Source organism: Clarias gariepinus, chromosome 13 (genome assembly GCF_024256425.1).
Source record: "Clarias gariepinus isolate MV-2021 ecotype Netherlands chromosome 13, CGAR_prim_01v2, whole genome shotgun sequence".
Classification (NCBI taxonomy): Eukaryota; Metazoa; Chordata; class Actinopteri; order Siluriformes; family Clariidae; genus Clarias; species Clarias gariepinus.
The window spans coordinates 32,247,497-32,265,261 of NC_071112.1; the positions used below are offsets into that span (position 1 = coordinate 32,247,497).

Consider the following 17,765-nt stretch of genomic DNA (forward strand, 5'->3'; position numbering starts at 1 on the left):
GACCTCTGCAATTCGACTGGGCTCTCAATCAACTTCTGGGCCAAATCCTGACTGATAGCAACCCATTTTTTCATCATCACTTCTTGGAGTTTGTCAGAATTAGTGGGTTTTTGTTTGTCCACCCGCCTCTTAAGAATTGACCACAAGTTCTCAATGGGATTAAGATCTGGGGAGTTTCCAGGCCATGGACCCAAAATTTTAACGTTTTGGTCCCCGAGCCACTTAATTATCACTTTTGCCTTATGGCACGGTGCTCCATCGTGCTGGAAATACATTGTTCTTCACCAAACTGTTTGATTGTTGGAAGAAGTTGCTGTTGGAGGGTGTTTTGGTGCCATTCTTTATTCATGGCTGTGTTTTTGCAACCCCATACATGAATGGTCTTTACTGTTGGCATGACACAGGACTGATGGTAGCGCTCACCTTTTCTTCTCCGGACAAGCCTTTTTCCAGATGCCCCAAACAATCGGAAAGAGGCTTCATCTGAGAATATGACTTTGCCCCAGTCCTCAGCAGTCCATTCACCATACTTTCTGCAGAAGATCAATCTGTCCCTGATGTTTTTTTGGAGAGAAGTGGCTTCTTTGCTGCCCTTCTTAACACCAGGCCATCTTCCAAAAGTCTTCGCCTCATTGTGCGTGCAGATGTGCTCACACCTGCCTGCTGCCATTCCTGAGCGAGCTCCGCTCCACTGGTGGCACTCCGATCCCGCAGCTGAATCCTCTTTAGGAGACTTGCTGGACTTTCTTGGACGCCCTGAAGCCTTCTTAACAAGAATTGATCCTCTTTCTTTGAAGTTCTTGATGATCCTATAAATTGTTGATTTACTGTAGGTGCAATCTTAGTATACACAATATCCTTGCCTGTGAAGCCATTTTTATGCAACTCAATGATGGCTGCACGCGTTTCTTTGCAGGTCACCATGGTTAACAATGGAAGAACAATGATTTCAAGCATCACCCTCCTTTTACCATGTCAAGTCTGCCATTCTAACCCAATCAGCCTGACATAATGATCTCCAGTCTTGTGCTTGTCAACATTCTCACCTGAGTTAACAAGACGATTACTGAAATGATCTCAGCAGGTCCTTTAATGACAGCAATGAAATGCAGCGGAAACGTTTTTTTTGGGATTCATTTTCATGGCAAAGAAGGACTCTGCAATTCATCTGATCACTCTTCATAACATTCTGGAGTATATGCAAATTGCTATTATAAAAACTTAAGCAGCAACTTTTCCAATTTAAGAAGGATCGCCAGCACCTCTTTCCTTCTTGATGGCTTTGAAGAAAAACTATCTCTCTTCAGACATCCTGGTGAACTTCACCACCTTATGCAGCGATTTCTGGTGTGACACAGTGCAGTTCCCATACCAGACTGTGATAGAGCTGGTCAGGATGCTTTCAATGGTGCAACGATAGAAGTTCACCGGAATGTCTGAAGAGAGATAGTTCTTTTTCAGAGCCCTCAGGAAGAAGAAGCACTGGTGAGTCTTTTTGACCAGACTAGAGCTGTTGGTGGTCCAGGAGAGATCCTCAGATATATGGATGTCCAGGAATTTGAAGCTTATGACACGGTCCACCACCTCTCCATTGATGTAAATGAGTGTGTATGTGTCACCTTTCTCCTTCCTCAAATCAACTATGAGCTCATTGGTCTTCTTGGTGTTGAGCAGCAGGTTGTTGCCAGCGCATCATTCAGCTAAACAGGCCACCATCCCTCTATAAGCTGACTCATCGTTGTCTGTGATGAGTCTAATCACTGTGGTGTCATCCGCAAACTTGATTATTGTATTAGAACCATGTATATAGTTATGGGCGAAGATAGACTAGCCAGAAGCCAGTCGCATAGTGATGCGCTAATGCCCAGGTGTCCAAGTTTGGTGACTAACTTGTAGGGAAAGACAGTGTTAAATGCTGAACTAAAATCAAGGAAAAGCATTTGGCAAAGGTTTCTTTATTGTCCACATGAGAGAGGACTGAGTGCAGCGTGGTGGAAACTGTGTCCTCTCTGCTCCTGTTATGACAGTACGCAAATTGGTGGGGGTCCAGGGTGGCAAAAAGACAGGCTTTGAGGTGTGCCAGGACCAGCCGCTCAAAGCACTTGGTGATGATGGGGGTGAGCACTACTGGGTGATAGTCATTAAGGCACGTTGTTGTGGAGTGTTCAGGTACTATAATCCTGGCCAAATTCTACAAATACAAATGTTTGGAAGGCCATCAGTGCATGTCTGAGGACTGTGGCAGGAAACCCAGCATTCACATGAAAAACATGTAAACTCTCGAACACAGACCAGAGGTGATATTCGAACCCTCACTACTGGAGGTGCGAGGCAACCGCGCAAACCACAGTGCTTTCCTGGGAAGGTCTTTGTGAAAGCCAGTTTTATCATGGTACTTGATGAGTTTTGCAAATGCACTTGATGCACAATATTTTTTTTTGCAAGAACAGCTGACTTTCGTGTCTTAACATAATAACTGATTGATGTTGTTGTTACTTAAATAACCGAATGCCATATGTGGTATTTCAGTTTTGCAAAAATCCAGTATTTCTCAAGTAGATGTCATGTAGAAAATAAATCACTAAACAAAAAACACTGAATTAGAAGCTGTGGCCAACCTGATACCATATGTACTGTATACATGTGTGTATAAAAAAACTCTTTACTCATTAGCTAATTGTTGTGGAACCCCCCCCAATCCCGACTGAATCTTGCTGAAGCAAAGTCCATTTTTGTAAAGACTCAAACAATGATGCTTAAATACAGATAATAAACCACACACTAATTAATCTAATAAGACATTTGCAGCCAGAATAAATATTTTATATGAACATACATAATAAATAAAATAATCAATAATACACCAACAAAGCAGGACAGTACATTCCTTAAACTTACACTTTTTATACACAATACAGGCTCTGAAGTTTCATGCAACATACATACACGCTTGCTTTACAGTGATGACCTACACGAACATTTTACAACTGTTCAAACGTACAGTACAGTATCCACGTGACGAACACGCCATCTTTAAGTAGAACACGTTACTGAGGACCTTTGTTTTCCTTTTAACATTTTTTATTATGTCTGTTATCATCATCACATTGTGATTTATAAAACTTTTACACAACTTTATAAAATAAAATAAAATTTAAATCACCCGAGGCTGTTGCATATTAGAAATCATTTCTACTCACCAGTGAAAGTTGAGGAAGCATGCACTAGTGACTAATGGGTTTATTAAAAGAAATATTTCATGAACATGTCCTTCTCAAAGAAACCGAGTTCACCACGAGGTCACATCAAAACAATTCGTTTCTGTAATCGTGGCTTTGTATTTATACACCATGCACATTCTTAGTGTTAAAGAAACTAAAAAAAAATATATATATATTCTTACCAAACAAGATCGGAGATGAAAATCAGTTCTATCAGTGGAACAGTGAGGTAAAATGTATGAAAACCTAAAGTCATGTGCTCTTACCAATTAGATTTCCTAATCATTTTTTTTTTAACTTTCAGATTAAACTCCACAGTTTGTACTTAAAGGCAAAAACATTAGATCAAAAACAGTAAATCATACTTGGCACCGATATCAGGTTACCCATGAGGAGACGACATGCGAGCAAAAAACGGAGCACAAGAGAACGTTTAAAAGGGAACGCAACTCATTGTCAATTGCATTGCCACAACAACTCATTAAAAATATATGTATCTATATATTTTTAGGGAATAAATTTTACTGTAATTTAAAATTCCCTGTGGTTTAACGACAAGGAAAAACCCCAAATATATATTTTTATCAACTGAAATTCCATTGTGTCAAGTTTGTCTGAGAGAGTGTTTTATTGTTTTTATAGAGAAGTAATTTAAATCTGCACAAATGCGCACCGATCAGCCATCACATTATGTTCACCGACAGGTAACGTGAATAACATTAAATATCTCGTTACAACGGCACTTGGACGTGGATGGGATACACTATTATACAGCGAGAGAACATTTTGTCCCCAAAGTCAAAAAAAAAAAAAAAAAGCTCTTATGGAAAGTTTTAAGTGTTCAGGGGTCAGGTAAAGAGTAAAGAGTGCAGCACAGTTTGTTACATATAGAGATGTGTAGCTGCAGAGCGATCAGGGTTCCCATGCTGACCCGTAAAAAGCTCCTACAACGGCCATCAGAACTGGACCACAGAGTACCCCGGTGGCCTGGTCTGATCAATCACGGTTTCTTTTACATATAGTGTCCTCTTTCAGCAGGATAAAGCACTAAGACACACTGCACACACACATTGTTCAAGGACAGTGACAAAACGTTCATGGTGATGATTTGGCCTCTCAATATTCACCAGATGTCAATTCCGCAGGATTGTTAATGTGCTGGAAAAACAAGTCTGATTCATGGAGGATCCATTTGGTATTTGGTGCCAGATACCATACACACACACACACACACACACACACGCTCACACACACCCTCAGAGGTCTAGTGGAGTCTGTGAATCACCCGTTCAAAAGGGAAACCACTGTAATTAATATTAATGTAATGTTAACAATAATAATAATAATGTTTTGGCTGATTAGTGTATAGCAGAGCAATAATAGCATCATTGCTTTTTTTTTTTGAGAATAAATAATATAAAATGGTGACACAATCTTGTCTTGAAATTGAGATTACGTGTATGACATCCAGAGGTGGCAACTGTAGACTGGCTTTAGGCTAAACTCGCTAAAATTTACTTCCTGTTCTGGACACAAAAAAAGCGCTATGGACGCAGGCGGGGAGGCTAGTTAAAAAAAAATAGCAGCACCATAAAGCTGATCCAGTAGTTTTACTACAAAATATACTAATATAAAGTATACTAATACTAAACTAATATACAGTATATTAATCTATAATCAGATGGAAAAATGAGACATGTAAACCATGGTGTCTTAAACTTTCCTGTTTAAGTAGCTACCCGTCACATTTAAAGGTTAAATGTTAAATTAATAAATTATATAATGATCCGACCTACATAAACCAGAACAGGTTATTAAATACAAGCATGAATGTATTTTTTTCATATACCGTATATCATATCATATATAACTAAATTTCTCATAAAAAAACTTTAAAATATATAGCTTATGTTTTATAATTGTCACACGCAAAAGAATTAACTAAAAACAAACCTTAAATCAAACACTTCACTAAACACAGTTAGCGCGGCACACGGATGAAAACAGAGCTGGATGACATTCGTTCACACCGTTAATGTCGTGCCCTTCTTTTTCGCGAACTCTTTCTTCACACCGGTATGTTCGTGTTTATATGCGGACTACTTGATATTTTTCAGCAGGGATGTTCGTGCGTTGACCACGGCCTTAAAGGCGTCCTCGCTGCCCGGGGCCACACACTTGTCCGGGTGCAGAAGAACCGCGAGCTTCCTGTATGCCTTGTTTACTTCCTCTCTGTAACCAAAGGTGATAAAGTTAGTATCAGGACCAGCTTTTAAATCTTTACCCATTTTACACATTGAGGCATGATGGCTGTAGTTGCAGCTCAAGATGCAATTATTCATTTCTTATTTATTTATTTATTTTTGTACAAAGTAAGTGCATAAAAGAGAAAAATATGACATGAGGACCTAAAAAATTAGTTGTTTTGCTTAGGAATCTGCCCAATTATAACACCATTATAACACCATACAACTGCAGTAAATTCTAAACTCTTAAATCTGAAGTTCACACATGGATGCCAAACCGTGGAGACGGATCTGTATGGATCACCAGTTATGGTTTTATTGATCTAAAGTATTTATTTATCTTAATTAAACAAAAACTTAATTAACAAGCCTGAAGAATATTAAAATGAGTTGGTAATAAGGTGATAAAAGGCCAAAATGTGGCTGGGGCGATACTCCAGGACCAAGAACAAGGAATAATAATCTCTTTATATTATTTATTGTCTGTTTTTATGTTAGCACTCCTTCAGTCCTTCAGCTGTGTCCTCACTTTGTCTTACAGTGGTGACAAAAGGGAAATTTAATGTTTTAATGACGTTCTCAAATTTTTTTAAATTATGAAAATCAATACCATGAAATTGCTCTTCAACAATCAGTATTTAGTATGAAGTCTTCTGTTCTTCCATACCTGCTGGATCCTGGCTCTGCTCGCGTTTGGACATTGGTCATTTTCACACAAATGAGGACTAACTGCACTCAGCTGTAATGTGTCCTGTATAACTTGCACATTTAACTTATATTTTTTATTATTATATTTTATTAGCAACCTTGTAAATATTGTTAATTGTCCAACTTTTCTATATTTATATAATTTTCTCTTATTTCATATTTTATTTCTTTACTTGATTACTCTATTTTCCTTTCCTAAATTTTAGGTCACGGGTGATGGTATAAGCATTTCACTGCACATCATGCTCTGTATGTGACAAATAAAAGTAGAATTTTTATTTTAATTTGGATCTGGCTGGGCATAGAGTTAAAAAGACGTCTGCGGTACTCTGGTGTCGCTCGCTTAATTATTCAATGCCTGATTTACCAATTTTTGTGCAGACATGGACACCCCGGCTTCAGAAAGTCATTTTTGTTCCAGCCATTACAGTAACTAAACCAGCTGATTGTAATTAGCACAACTCTTCATCCAGATTCATCCAGAAATAATTAGTGACATCACTGCTCTCCTTTATCTTTCTATTAGTGCACTGTAAGGTAAAAAAATATTCGAACATGGCCTTAGTATTGCGCAACAGCAGACAGCGTGCAGTGCATTTACTCAGAAAACAATCAAAGTCCTGAGAATGAAAATAATCCTTCACCTCATGGACAAAGTCTAAAATAGAAGAATCGTACAAATAATATATAAATCTCTAAAACACATTTTGATCTCACTTTTAAAGGAACTTTGCTAATAGTAGTTCTCAAGAAAAAAAAAAAATGTAATCCTGTCCCTTACCTTGTTGCCCCGGGTTTTACCCCCAGCATGTCCCAACTGTCTTTACTGTTGCGGATACGCCGGATTGTGTCAGCTTGTTCCTTGGTGAAGCCGATACTGACCTCTGGGTTTGGTCTCTTCCCTCCATTCTCACACATATCAGTAATCGAGGAAAAAAAGGCCTGATCGAGTACAACAAGCCACAGACTTTTAGACACACGGTCAACCCTTAAACTTAATACCCATATTTTTTTAAACTTTTCTGTTCATTCTGTAAATACAAACTCCAATCACACAAATATAAAAAAATGCATTATGCTTTACTTCATTCTCGTACTTCTAAAATACCCTGTATGACCAGAAATATGTGGACACCTCTGCTGTTACAGTTAATACTAAGATTACGTCTTATTCATTTATTTGTCACATGTACCTTACAGCACAGTGAAATAATTTTTCCCCGCATATCCCAGTTACGAAGCCGGAGTCAGAAGGCAGGGTCAGCCAGGATACAGCGCCCCCGGGAGCAGATAGGGTTAAAGGTCTTGCTTAAGAGTGGCTACTCAACAGTGGCTCCTTAGAAGTACTGGGGTTCGAACCCCCAACCTTCAGATCTGTAACCCAGAGCCTTAACCGCTTGAGTCACCGCTGCCCCTACTTGCGTCCGTAGGGATTTGCTGTTCACTCAGCTACATGAGCAGTATTGAGATCAGAAGAGAACTGGGGTGCAGTCAGTATTGCAGTTCATCCCGTTAATGTTCAGTGGAATTTCAGCTCAGGACTCTTTCAAAACTTAATGGAGCTTGTTTTGTGCACTTTGTGAGGAAGAAATTATTTGAGCACTTTGTCACATAAACCGTAAATTTCTCTGTTCAGTTAGGGTTAAGGGCTTTGTACCTGCGCTCAACAGCAACAGCTTGGAGGTGAAGCTGGGGCTTGAACCAATGACCTTCTGATCAGTAACCCAGAACCTTAATCCCCAAAGCTACCCCTGTCCCTAACTAGGGGTTCCACAAATTGGTGTGGTGGTCAGGTGTCCACAAACCTTTGGCCATGTAGCGTATCTACACACAAGCAGGACAATAATAAGCGACTTATTAAACAATGAGATAACATCAAGGAACCAGACTGGAACTGGTATTACTTGTACCACTAGGACTACTGATAGCAACTGGTGCCTGTATCAGCCTTTACTTGAGCTGAGGCAGAATACAAACCTGAAACATTTCACTGATGCCTTCTCCACTCTGAGCGGAGGTCTCAAAATACTGAAAACCCCGGCTCTCCGCCCACAACCTGCCTTCACTCTCGTCTACCACTCGCCTTTTAGTCAAGTCGACCTGCAAGAAAGAGTCAGAGCTTCATTTACACACACAGAACTCGGGATAAACAGTTCACTACTGTATTTATTTTTAATGAACAGAACACATTAGATAAAGAAGTAAGAGGGTAAACCTGACCTTGTTGGCACAAACGACAAAAATAATGCTCTCCATATTGGCTTGAGAGCCCATCTCCTGCTTCATCTCTGTGAGCCAGCTGTCCAGGGCATCAAAGCTCTCCCTCAGTCCGACGTCGTACACCAGGATCACACCCTGAGAGTCCTTATAGAACTCATTGCGCACCTGGAAAACCGGGATAAATTCACTGTTCATGATCTGAGTCATGGCGTATTTACATCAAGGCATTTAGGTTTAAATTGACTTCAAATCCATGTACAGGTCTACACTGAGGCTAGGGCTGCGTTCTATTCCACACGGAACAGAAACTCAGATTTTTACTCCCTACTCCCTGTTTAGGGAATGTCACATAAGGGAACTTCTCTCAACAAAATATCTTCATTCGATTCATCACTCCATCACTGCGTTACCTTGGTAACGTAAACCAGTTTTCAAAGATGTATGATGTAATTCCTAAAAAGATTAATATGATGCAGTTTACTGTAAAGATTACCAGTTTATGTAATTTTAAAAAATTAACTGATTAATTACGTCAGGTTTATACACATTAGGTATAATATTATTATGTAATCTCATCGCTTAGCTGAAGATTGGTCCGCCTCCTCCTCCGGCTCCGCCTGCCATAATGCATCGGACTCTCACTACTCCTGCTTTAGGTGGAGACCCAACAGGAAGATCATCCCTGGTAGCTCTTTTATGGTTTTCTTAGCCTGAGAAACAAGGTGAGGAGCTCAGACACACGGGCGAACTTAGGGCGGAGCTGCTACTTTTTTTCTTCTGCCATCTGATAAGGACGCCTAGGGAGGTGTTTTACGCCTGTCTGACAGGGAGAAGGACCAGGACTAGATGGAGAGATTATAGATGACGTCTAACCTGGGAGCGCCTGGGTGTGCCTGTGTCTGTTTAGTCTGTGCATCTCTGCTACCTCTGAAACCTGGTCCTGGATAAGCGGTAGAAAATGGATGGATGCACGTTCACCACTACTGATAATGAATGTGAGGGATAAACTCCTTTTCTCTGGGTACTGATGGGTAATCAGACTCTGGCGAAATGATAAACAATGATTGTTTAGTTGTTTCCTTTGAACTAAGCTGTTTCGCTTCCCAGAGTTTGTCATCGTACTCAACATGGCTGAATGTCTCACGTTGTCCATTTCTCAGGAAATTACTACTGAGTGATCAGAACGCAGCTCAGCCTCCAGTTTCTGTTGAATTATACTGTACCTATTATACTGCCCCTTCTGCTGAAACAGTCTAATGCTAACATGATTGTAATTAGATTTTCATCAAGACAAATTAGATGGAAACTAGAATTGCTACTACATTACCTCATAAAAGAAGGGATGTCCGGCCATGTCGAAAATGTTGACTTTTATTTCCCTGTCCCGTACCTGAACCCTTGAAGGAGAGACAAGAAATAGAGAGAGAGAACCATTAGATGTAATATCATGACAATTTATGTAAAAAGATATCTACAGTATATCTACAGTATTCGTGTAATATTTACGTTGAGTTGCTGGTAGATAAAATCACCATTACAACATTTAGTGCCATATTTTCCTCATTTAAATGCTAAATAAATTTCACGTATAACGAGTCTTTTGTGTGGTGATTCACGTATCACCACACTGACTTTAAAATCGATTTATTTTATTTAAAAATATGTATTTTTTTATATTTATATTTGTTTGCATTAGAGGTTGAAAAATGTTGCAGTTCGTCCATCATCCTGCAGGTGGTGCACTCCAGACTATTCACACATTGGCAGGCAGGTAAAAGAGAATTATCTGTTATATTTGTGTAGAATCGTAACAAAATATCACGATACAAATCGACACCCGGATATCGTGATAATATCGTATTGTCTGTTCCTTGGTGATTCCTGTCCCTTAAAATATTTATACAACATGCTCAATAATTCATAAAAAAAATATACAGTAAATAATCAGCAAAATAAAACGGAATAACAAATAACAACTTATCCTCAATCTCTTCACTTCACTCACTTGGTCACACCATAATCGATCCCAATCGTGGCCAGATATTTGGGTACAAATCGTTTCTCACAGTATCGCTTAATGATGCAGCTCTGAAAGACAAAAAGGTAAAAAAAAAGATCAAAACATCGACAAGTGTAAACAGGACAACTTTCTTATTAACTGATCAATATCTGATCATAAGGTCTATAAAGAACGCTTGTTTTTTTGGTGTACTGTACCTACTCGACTAGACAGGGTCAGTGCTTACTGTCTGGCGTACAGAATCACACACGACATCCAGACGAGGAGCTGAATAAACTGAATCATGCAGACAGATTAACTGGGTATGAATTACATGACTTATTTTCTATAAAATAGCTCTAATAGTGTGTGTGTGTTCCAGCTGTAACTCATATTACGGCTTTATATTACTGTGCTTATTTTAACACGCTACCATTCCTATAGTAAGAGCTCACCACAGAGGCGTGATCTAAAACTATTTTTTATACTTTTATGACTTTTATGGAAGGAGTCTGCAGTGTCAGGGCTTTCTAACGGATGGGACACTTACTGCCACAGGACAGCTTTCCAGGTTTCTCAGTAATGCGACACTGTGTGCTTAGACAAATTAAAAGAAAAATAAAAAAGAGGCAGGAGGCAAGAGGATTTTTTTTTCTTGTGGTAATTGATGTATATCAAAAAAAAAAAATTCATACTGTTAAACTCTTGTGTTAGAAGTTAGTCTGTAGTGTTTAAAAGTGGGAAAACTAATGTTGTAAGGAACGAGTGATGTTTAATTAATCATTTAATGTTTTTTAAAGGTTTCAAATTGTAACAAAAACCTGGGTAATATGTAATATCGAATCATGATATTTATAGAATCGCAATTTTAATCGAATCAGCACAGCGGTATCGTGATTATATCGCATCGAGACATCCCTTATTCTTCATGACTCAATTTTCTGTTCCATTAAAATGATCATGTCTGGCCCGGTCACAGTCAGATCAGCCGGTCACTGATTATTTTCCTGTGTCAGCATGCCCTTAAGAGTGTTATATCTAACACAATGTGAGTAAACACTCATTAGTGAGCCTGTACACACTTATTCACCTCTACAGCACCACACATCCACAGAAAGTCCACTAATCAGACTGTAACTGCAGCACCAAGCTGACTCTATTTACAGGTTTATTGTCTCTGTTCAGGTGTTTATACCCACCTTACCAACCTCTGCATTTCCCAGGCTAATAACCTTGATCCGCAGAGATTTCTTATTCTCTCTCCTTTTCTGTACATTCGTGTCCATTTTCACTCAGATGATCTTTAATGGATAATAAATAAAATCTCTCAGTAGTGTTCTCTCTCTCTCTCTCTCTCTTCTGTTTACTGACAGTAAAGTTAGCATCCAGTCTCTAGCACACACACATGGCAGTGCGAGTCTCCTGACTAAACACATTCATTCATTCGTTTAATCATTTATTCTCTGTAAATTCTAAACAATGATTTTTTTTTTTCATGACATTTTAAACAAACGCTTGAGAAATTTCTGGATCTTTCTGTTCCCTGTGCTGCTCGAGACTCGCCTCAGTTGGTATAAACACGCCTTCTTCGTTGTCCTGGTGATCAGTTCAGAGCAGAGAGCAGCACTGCCCCCTACTGGCACATCAAATAAACTTCACACACACTGCACACCTACAGCTGAACCCCAAGGAAGGTTGAAATCTGTTCTTTATTTCTTTCATCAGGGTGTTATTACTTCTTCTTACATGCAGTACTGTGCTAAGATTCTTAAACCCTCCACTATCATTTATATATATATATATATATATATATATATATATATATATATATATATATATATATTGTTATATTGTTATATAAAACAAAAACGCAAAATTGGTGCTAATTTTATTTTTTTTTATGTTGTACATACTGTATAATACAGAAAATGTGAGTGGCCAAAGAAGCTACTTCTAAAGTTTATACAACATGGAAGTGACCGATCTCGCTTCCGTAAAATTACAATTTGCTAACTTCAGCCGGTTTGAAGAGATGATTTTATATGAGCCCCAAAAAAACGCCATTTTTCAGCGTTTTACTGTCTCGCTTCAAACAATAATCATTTAAAATGCAAATTATTCATATTTCTTTATGAGTATTGATACTAAAATTGGTGTAAACTTTTAGAAGCATGTGACCTGTAAAAATTGTTGCTTAAATTGGTTTTTGGTAAAAGTTTCAAAAAGAAAAAAATCTGTAGTGTCCATAACCATGTCACATTCATGTTGGAATATCTTAATAATTTTTATTTTATAATAATAAATTTTTTTCAGGTTTATGTCTTTTCATGTGAAGTCTATATTTGCCAAGTTTCATCTGAATGACAATTAAGATCATTGAAAGATTTAAATAATAAAAAGTTACAGACAGTAAAACATAAAAGGGCATGAATTTGTATTAAGCAAATGTGTTTCTTTTTATCTGATAAAAACATAAACGTGTATGCATATTTACAAATAAAAAAGCATGGATGATAATAATCATTAAGTGTTATTAAAAATGGTGTTATACTGTACGAGCCTATCTGAAACAATACAATTTAAAAACTGTATGTTCATGTAGATGCTAACTGCATTTCAGTGCCTTGTAACTATGTGCAATGAGAATAAAGTTGAATCTTATCTAATCTAATCTAATCTAATCTAATCTAATCTAATGTAAGAACCTGAGCAGCGACCTCATTTCCCCTCTCGTCTGTTCCAACCGCTCAGCAGTTACTAATCATCACCTGATCATCTGTCATCATCTGCACATGTTTCTCACTGGTTTCTTTCTTGGAAACGTGATCAATGTCTACTACTAGACCACTTCTCATAGTATGTACTGTACAGTAGGGGAGAGCGGGGTAAGTTGTCACACTTTTCACACTGACTAACTTTTACTGAGCACCATACATCACAACCTAATAAATCTTTCACCAAATGAAAGAAAGAAGTTTGGGCAGATATGATGTATTCATTACATTTTCATATCTTATCTCATTACGGAGTTGTGGACTGTTGAATGGAGAATGTGCAATTGTGACAATTTGCCCCATCGGCAGGTAAGTTGTCACACTAGATTATCTGAAAATAAGAACACAAATACTTAATTGTGGATATTGATTTTAATTGTTAAATTCAAACCAAAACTGGAAATTTAAACAATTATGCCAAGAGAATTCGAAAAAAAACAATTATTTCAATCCAATACACATTTTAATCAAAACATTAAGTAGAAAACTTTAGTTTAACCTTAAAACTTAAATGTTCTCTGGCTTGCACATAAATCCATCGTAACTAATGGAATGCTGCAAATAACTTGCTTTACTTAACATGTTTATCCTCCGAACAAAACAGATGCCCTATTTCTGATTAATCAGACTCAACTTCAGAGTCACAGTTCTGGCACACATAAATTGCCTGGCCTGAGGTGCAAGCATCCTGGGCCCATTTGTTGCATTTTACGCATTTTACCCAGGTCTCTTTTGGACGACTGTTTGAAAATGGCTCCACACAGACAAGGCAGAAGCACTCTTCATCATTTGATGATGACTCTTGAATGATTTTTCTTCTTTTAGCTGCCTTGTTCTTCGTAGGTCCAGATGTTTCCCCCCCCTCGCTTCCCTCTCTTTTGAAACAGCTTTTTGCTAGATTCAGCTTTATTCTTTTCTTTTTCTAGTTGCTGCTTCACTGCCGTGCTATTTCATTTTTGAGATAGAGCCTCTAGTGTTGGAGTTATGAACAGTGTGACAACTTACCCGTGTGACAACTTACCCCGCTCTCTCCTAATTATATAAAATGTGCTCTACTTTCCCAGGATGGTGATACCCATAAATATTTAATGTATTAGACTTTTGTAATTCTATGGTGAGGCCGGGTGTGTGTTTTAAAATGGGTTGTACAAGGAAATGTTTAGAAGTGTTTTGGTGTTCACTTGAACTTAATTTGTACACTTACTGCACATTTTTCTTATCCTCCCTGCCCACTACACACGTTTCCATACTGATGTTTTAGCCCTGCTTTTAAGTGTTGGCACATCTGTAATTGGTGAAGCTGGTACCTTAGCACAAGAGAGAGCGAGAGAGAGACAGAGAGAGAAAGAGAGAGAGAGAAAGAGAGAGAGAAAGATGTTGAAATATCAGTGAGATTACTTTTCCCCAATACGATCTAAAACTTTATAATCTAAAACTAAATGTTCCTGTGCATCTTAAAAATATATTATATATAAATATGCATGTGTCTAAAGTTAGCGAAGCAATCAATATAATAGATCACTATAACACATTAGTAATAAACAACTCTTTCTAAGCCGTCCTCATCAAGCCAGGGTCGTCCCCGACACGAACGCACAGCTTCCTAGGCTCCCTGATCTCGATTACACTGATCTCATGGATCATCCTTATGGTTTTTTGTTTGAATCACTTACTCCATATAAAAACCTGTTATAAGTTGATTAAATCCATAAAAAATGTTTATTTTAATTCTTCTTATATGCATCACTGATGTGACATTACTCATAAATAACCTTAATAACGCCCTGTAATATAATATGCATACATAAGGCTGTGAAAGTAGGGTCCGGACTAACACGGGTTCTGATGCTTACGCCAGGAGAAACCTGACCACACTGGACCGAGTATTTAAACACAAATCACACACAAAATCCAGCAGCTTTAAAGCACAGAAGAGGGAACAGGAGAAGATGTACAGTAGCGACAGGAGCCGTAAATACAGTATATTGCGCTGACTGGACTTTTTATCACCTCCGTGTTAAAAAAAAATGAAGTTTGTATTTAATTTGGATTAATTAATCACAGATCATGTAATAATTTTGGATTAATTCTGCAACTAATTCAATTAATCAGAGTTTTTATTTGCTTGACAACCCTAATTTATATATGTGTGTTTACTTAAAAAAAAAAAAATTGTCTTTACATTTGTGTGATACTTTTATGTTTTTCGACCCCTACAGTGTCCTCGCCAGCATTTAATCTGTCCACAATATGTAGATACCAACAGCACGACAAGTAATCATAGTTATAAAGCACATTTGGTGCGATGAGGCACATGGCCCTTTACCATTTCGACCTTTACCGAGGTCACGGGTGAGGAACGTCGCCTGGGGTGAACAGGACATAGATAAATGACGATTTTGTTTTAGATCATGCGCTTAAACGTTTTTAATGCCATCAGTGGATTTCCATTGAAAATAATTACATTGACATTTCCTGCTTGAAAAACAATTCTTTTATAGCTATCATTTTCATATTTTACAATATAGTACATTTTATTAAATACAGCGGCAGTAAGTGATCAACATATTACTTCTGCAGTTATTTTAGATTATACGGTGAATGTACTGCTGACTACAACAAAGAACAAAGTAATATTAGTTAACTTTAAAGTCTCTCAACTTAATCCAACGTCTACTCAGTACAGCAGGCTTAATCTTCAATTAATATGATTCATCTATGGGGAAATAAACACCTTTCTGCATAATGCAGGTTAATGAACAGTTCTTCAGTGGTCCTTCTTCTGGTGTCCGTCTTTGTTGATGATGTTCTTGAAAAGCGTGAGCAGCGGCTTTTGGCTGCGCTCATCCCAGGACTTCATGAAGCCTCCGTAGCGTTTGCTGGCGGGTGGGCTGCTCCAGCGAAAGTGACTCATCCTATAGGGCCCGTCTTTCTTCTCTTGCTGGCTGATGGTGCTCTCCTCGGGAGCAGCCAGCTCGCGCCTCATCTCCGCCGGCATGGCCTCGGCTGACTCTTCCTCCACCCCGTTGGCGTACACCTTAATGGGTCGGCGCTTGCGACCCACGGGCTTGCCCCAGCGGAAGTGCTCCATGGAGTAGGAGCGCTTGTCTTCATGTTGTGGACCAGACTCTGGAGCTTCGTCGTCTTGTGGAGTGGACAGTGTGGCAGCGGGGATTTCATTGGGCAAGAACAAGAGGGGCTGGAGATGGGCATCTCCAGGGTAGATGGGAGATTCTGCTGTGAGCTCAGATCTGCACAGCTTGATGCATTCCTGGTGAAGAAGCACAACCAGCAGAATGAAGTAGTTGCAATTATAAAGTTGTGTGAATCTTTGAAAAGGTAAGCTAAACATTAAAACACAGTAGAAACAAATGAAGGAATCTTCCATTAGAGCTGATACTCACCAGGATATTTCTGTCAGAGCTTAGATCTCTGCAGTCGGTGTTCTCCCAGCACTGGGCTCTAACCTCAGAACCACGTGCACACAGCATAGCCAGAGCTAACATCCACACAGGATACCCCATTCTCACTTCTTTAGCCATTACTGGGAAAAAGAATAATAATAATAATAATAATAATAATAATAAGTCAATTAAAAACTATGCTTCCAAGCAAGAAATGCAAATCTATTCATTCATGATTGTGCAAATGTAGTACAATCTATTTATCAATTTAGTCATTAAATTAAAAACTAAAAATTTAAAAACTCCGGTGTTATATTTACAATAATTAAATACAAATCATGTTTTCTGGCTACACATCCTTAATCCAACCAAATTGTGGAACCTAATAAAAGAACAAAACAAAAAGTACTAAAACTGACCCAAATGTCTGAGACCCAGTTACAATTCAGATGTGAAGACATACATTTGTGATTACTTACATGCAACCCAGGAAGAAAGTCGCCCTTCTCCGGTTTGTGTGAAAGCTCCCTCTGCGACAGCGCACCTGAACTCAAGTTCTTCCACTCGACGTCCGGCTATGTAAGTGCGTGTGTGTGTGTGTGTGTGTTTCTGATGTCTGAACCCTCTCTCCCTCTGCTTTTCCTTTATAAGGACCCCTTAAGTGACACACCTTTCAAGGGTACAACGCTACACAAATCGCTCCTCAGGCTCCCAGGCACACCGGGGAACCGAATCATGAACCGTGCCAAAGAATAATCCGCGGAAATTTCCCAAACAACATCAAAATGTCACCGCTCGTTCATTTCCTGCTGCGGTGGATTAACATGTGTTTGTCATTTAAAAAAAAAAAATCATGATGCTGTTTTCCACTGTGTTAAGGGCACAAGGGTCGGTTTACACGACTTACTTACGCCACGACCATGTCAGCCTTTATAAAGCATGAAATCCACCTGCTGTTAATCAGGAAGGTCATTTTTTTTCTCAATTAGTGATGCATATGTGCTAATTCCTGGATTTGGTTTGACAAAAAAAGGTCAAATTGACAAATGTATTCCTCCTTATCGTATTTTCGGTGGGATTCTGAATGAATGACATCAACGTGATGTGATCGGTTATTGCTGACCTGGTGCTTCAGCGTACTCAGAACACTTTTTGTGGAATTTACGATCGTGTAAGGTACAAATGAAAAATAC

The 17,765-nt window shown here is 38.6% G+C and overlaps 2 protein-coding genes across 2 annotated transcripts; both read right to left on the bottom strand.

The window, feature by feature from the left end:
* Positions 1–2,908: 2,908 nt before the first annotated feature.
* dnajc27 (DnaJ (Hsp40) homolog, subfamily C, member 27) lies at positions 2,909–11,955 on the bottom strand. Its single transcript, XM_053509190.1, has 7 exons — positions 11,594–11,955; positions 10,401–10,483; positions 9,723–9,792; positions 8,396–8,560; positions 8,153–8,275; positions 6,957–7,117; positions 2,909–5,453 (listed from the first exon to the last, which is right to left on the bottom strand). Exons 1-7 carry the CDS (start codon positions 11,678–11,680, stop codon positions 5,321–5,323), a joined length of 822 nt encoding a protein of 273 aa, XP_053365165.1. The 5' UTR covers positions 11,681–11,955; the 3' UTR covers positions 2,909–5,320.
* Positions 11,956–15,647: 3,692 nt separating this feature from the next.
* On the bottom strand, positions 15,648–17,128 carry pomca (proopiomelanocortin a). Its single transcript, XM_053509921.1, has 3 exons — positions 17,052–17,128; positions 16,573–16,712; positions 15,648–16,439 (listed from the first exon to the last, which is right to left on the bottom strand). The coding sequence occupies exons 2-3, from the start codon at positions 16,708–16,710 to the stop codon at positions 15,936–15,938; spliced, it is 642 nt and encodes a 213-aa protein (XP_053365896.1). The 5' UTR covers positions 16,711–16,712; positions 17,052–17,128; the 3' UTR covers positions 15,648–15,935.
* Between the last annotated feature and the right edge of the window lie 637 nt (positions 17,129–17,765).

Coding starts and splice junctions, on each gene's coding strand:
- dnajc27 (XM_053509190.1), bottom strand. CDS start 11,680: ATGGACACGAATGTACAGAAAAGGAGAGAGAATAAGAAATCTCTGCGG. Junction 10,484..11,593: donor GAAATGCAGAGGTTGGTAAG/GTGGGTATAAAC, acceptor TTTGTCTTTCAG/AGCTGCATCATTAAGCGATA. Junction 8,561..9,722: donor GACATCCCTTCTTTTATGAG/GTAATGTAGTAG, acceptor CCGGTTTTCCAG/GTGCGCAATGAGTTCTATAA.
- pomca (XM_053509921.1), bottom strand. CDS start 16,710: ATGGCTAAAGAAGTGAGAATGGGGTATCCTGTGTGGATGTTAGCTCTG. Junction 16,440..16,572: donor GCTCTGACAGAAATATCCTG/GTGAGTATCAGC, acceptor CTTCTTCACCAG/GAATGCATCAAGCTGTGCAG.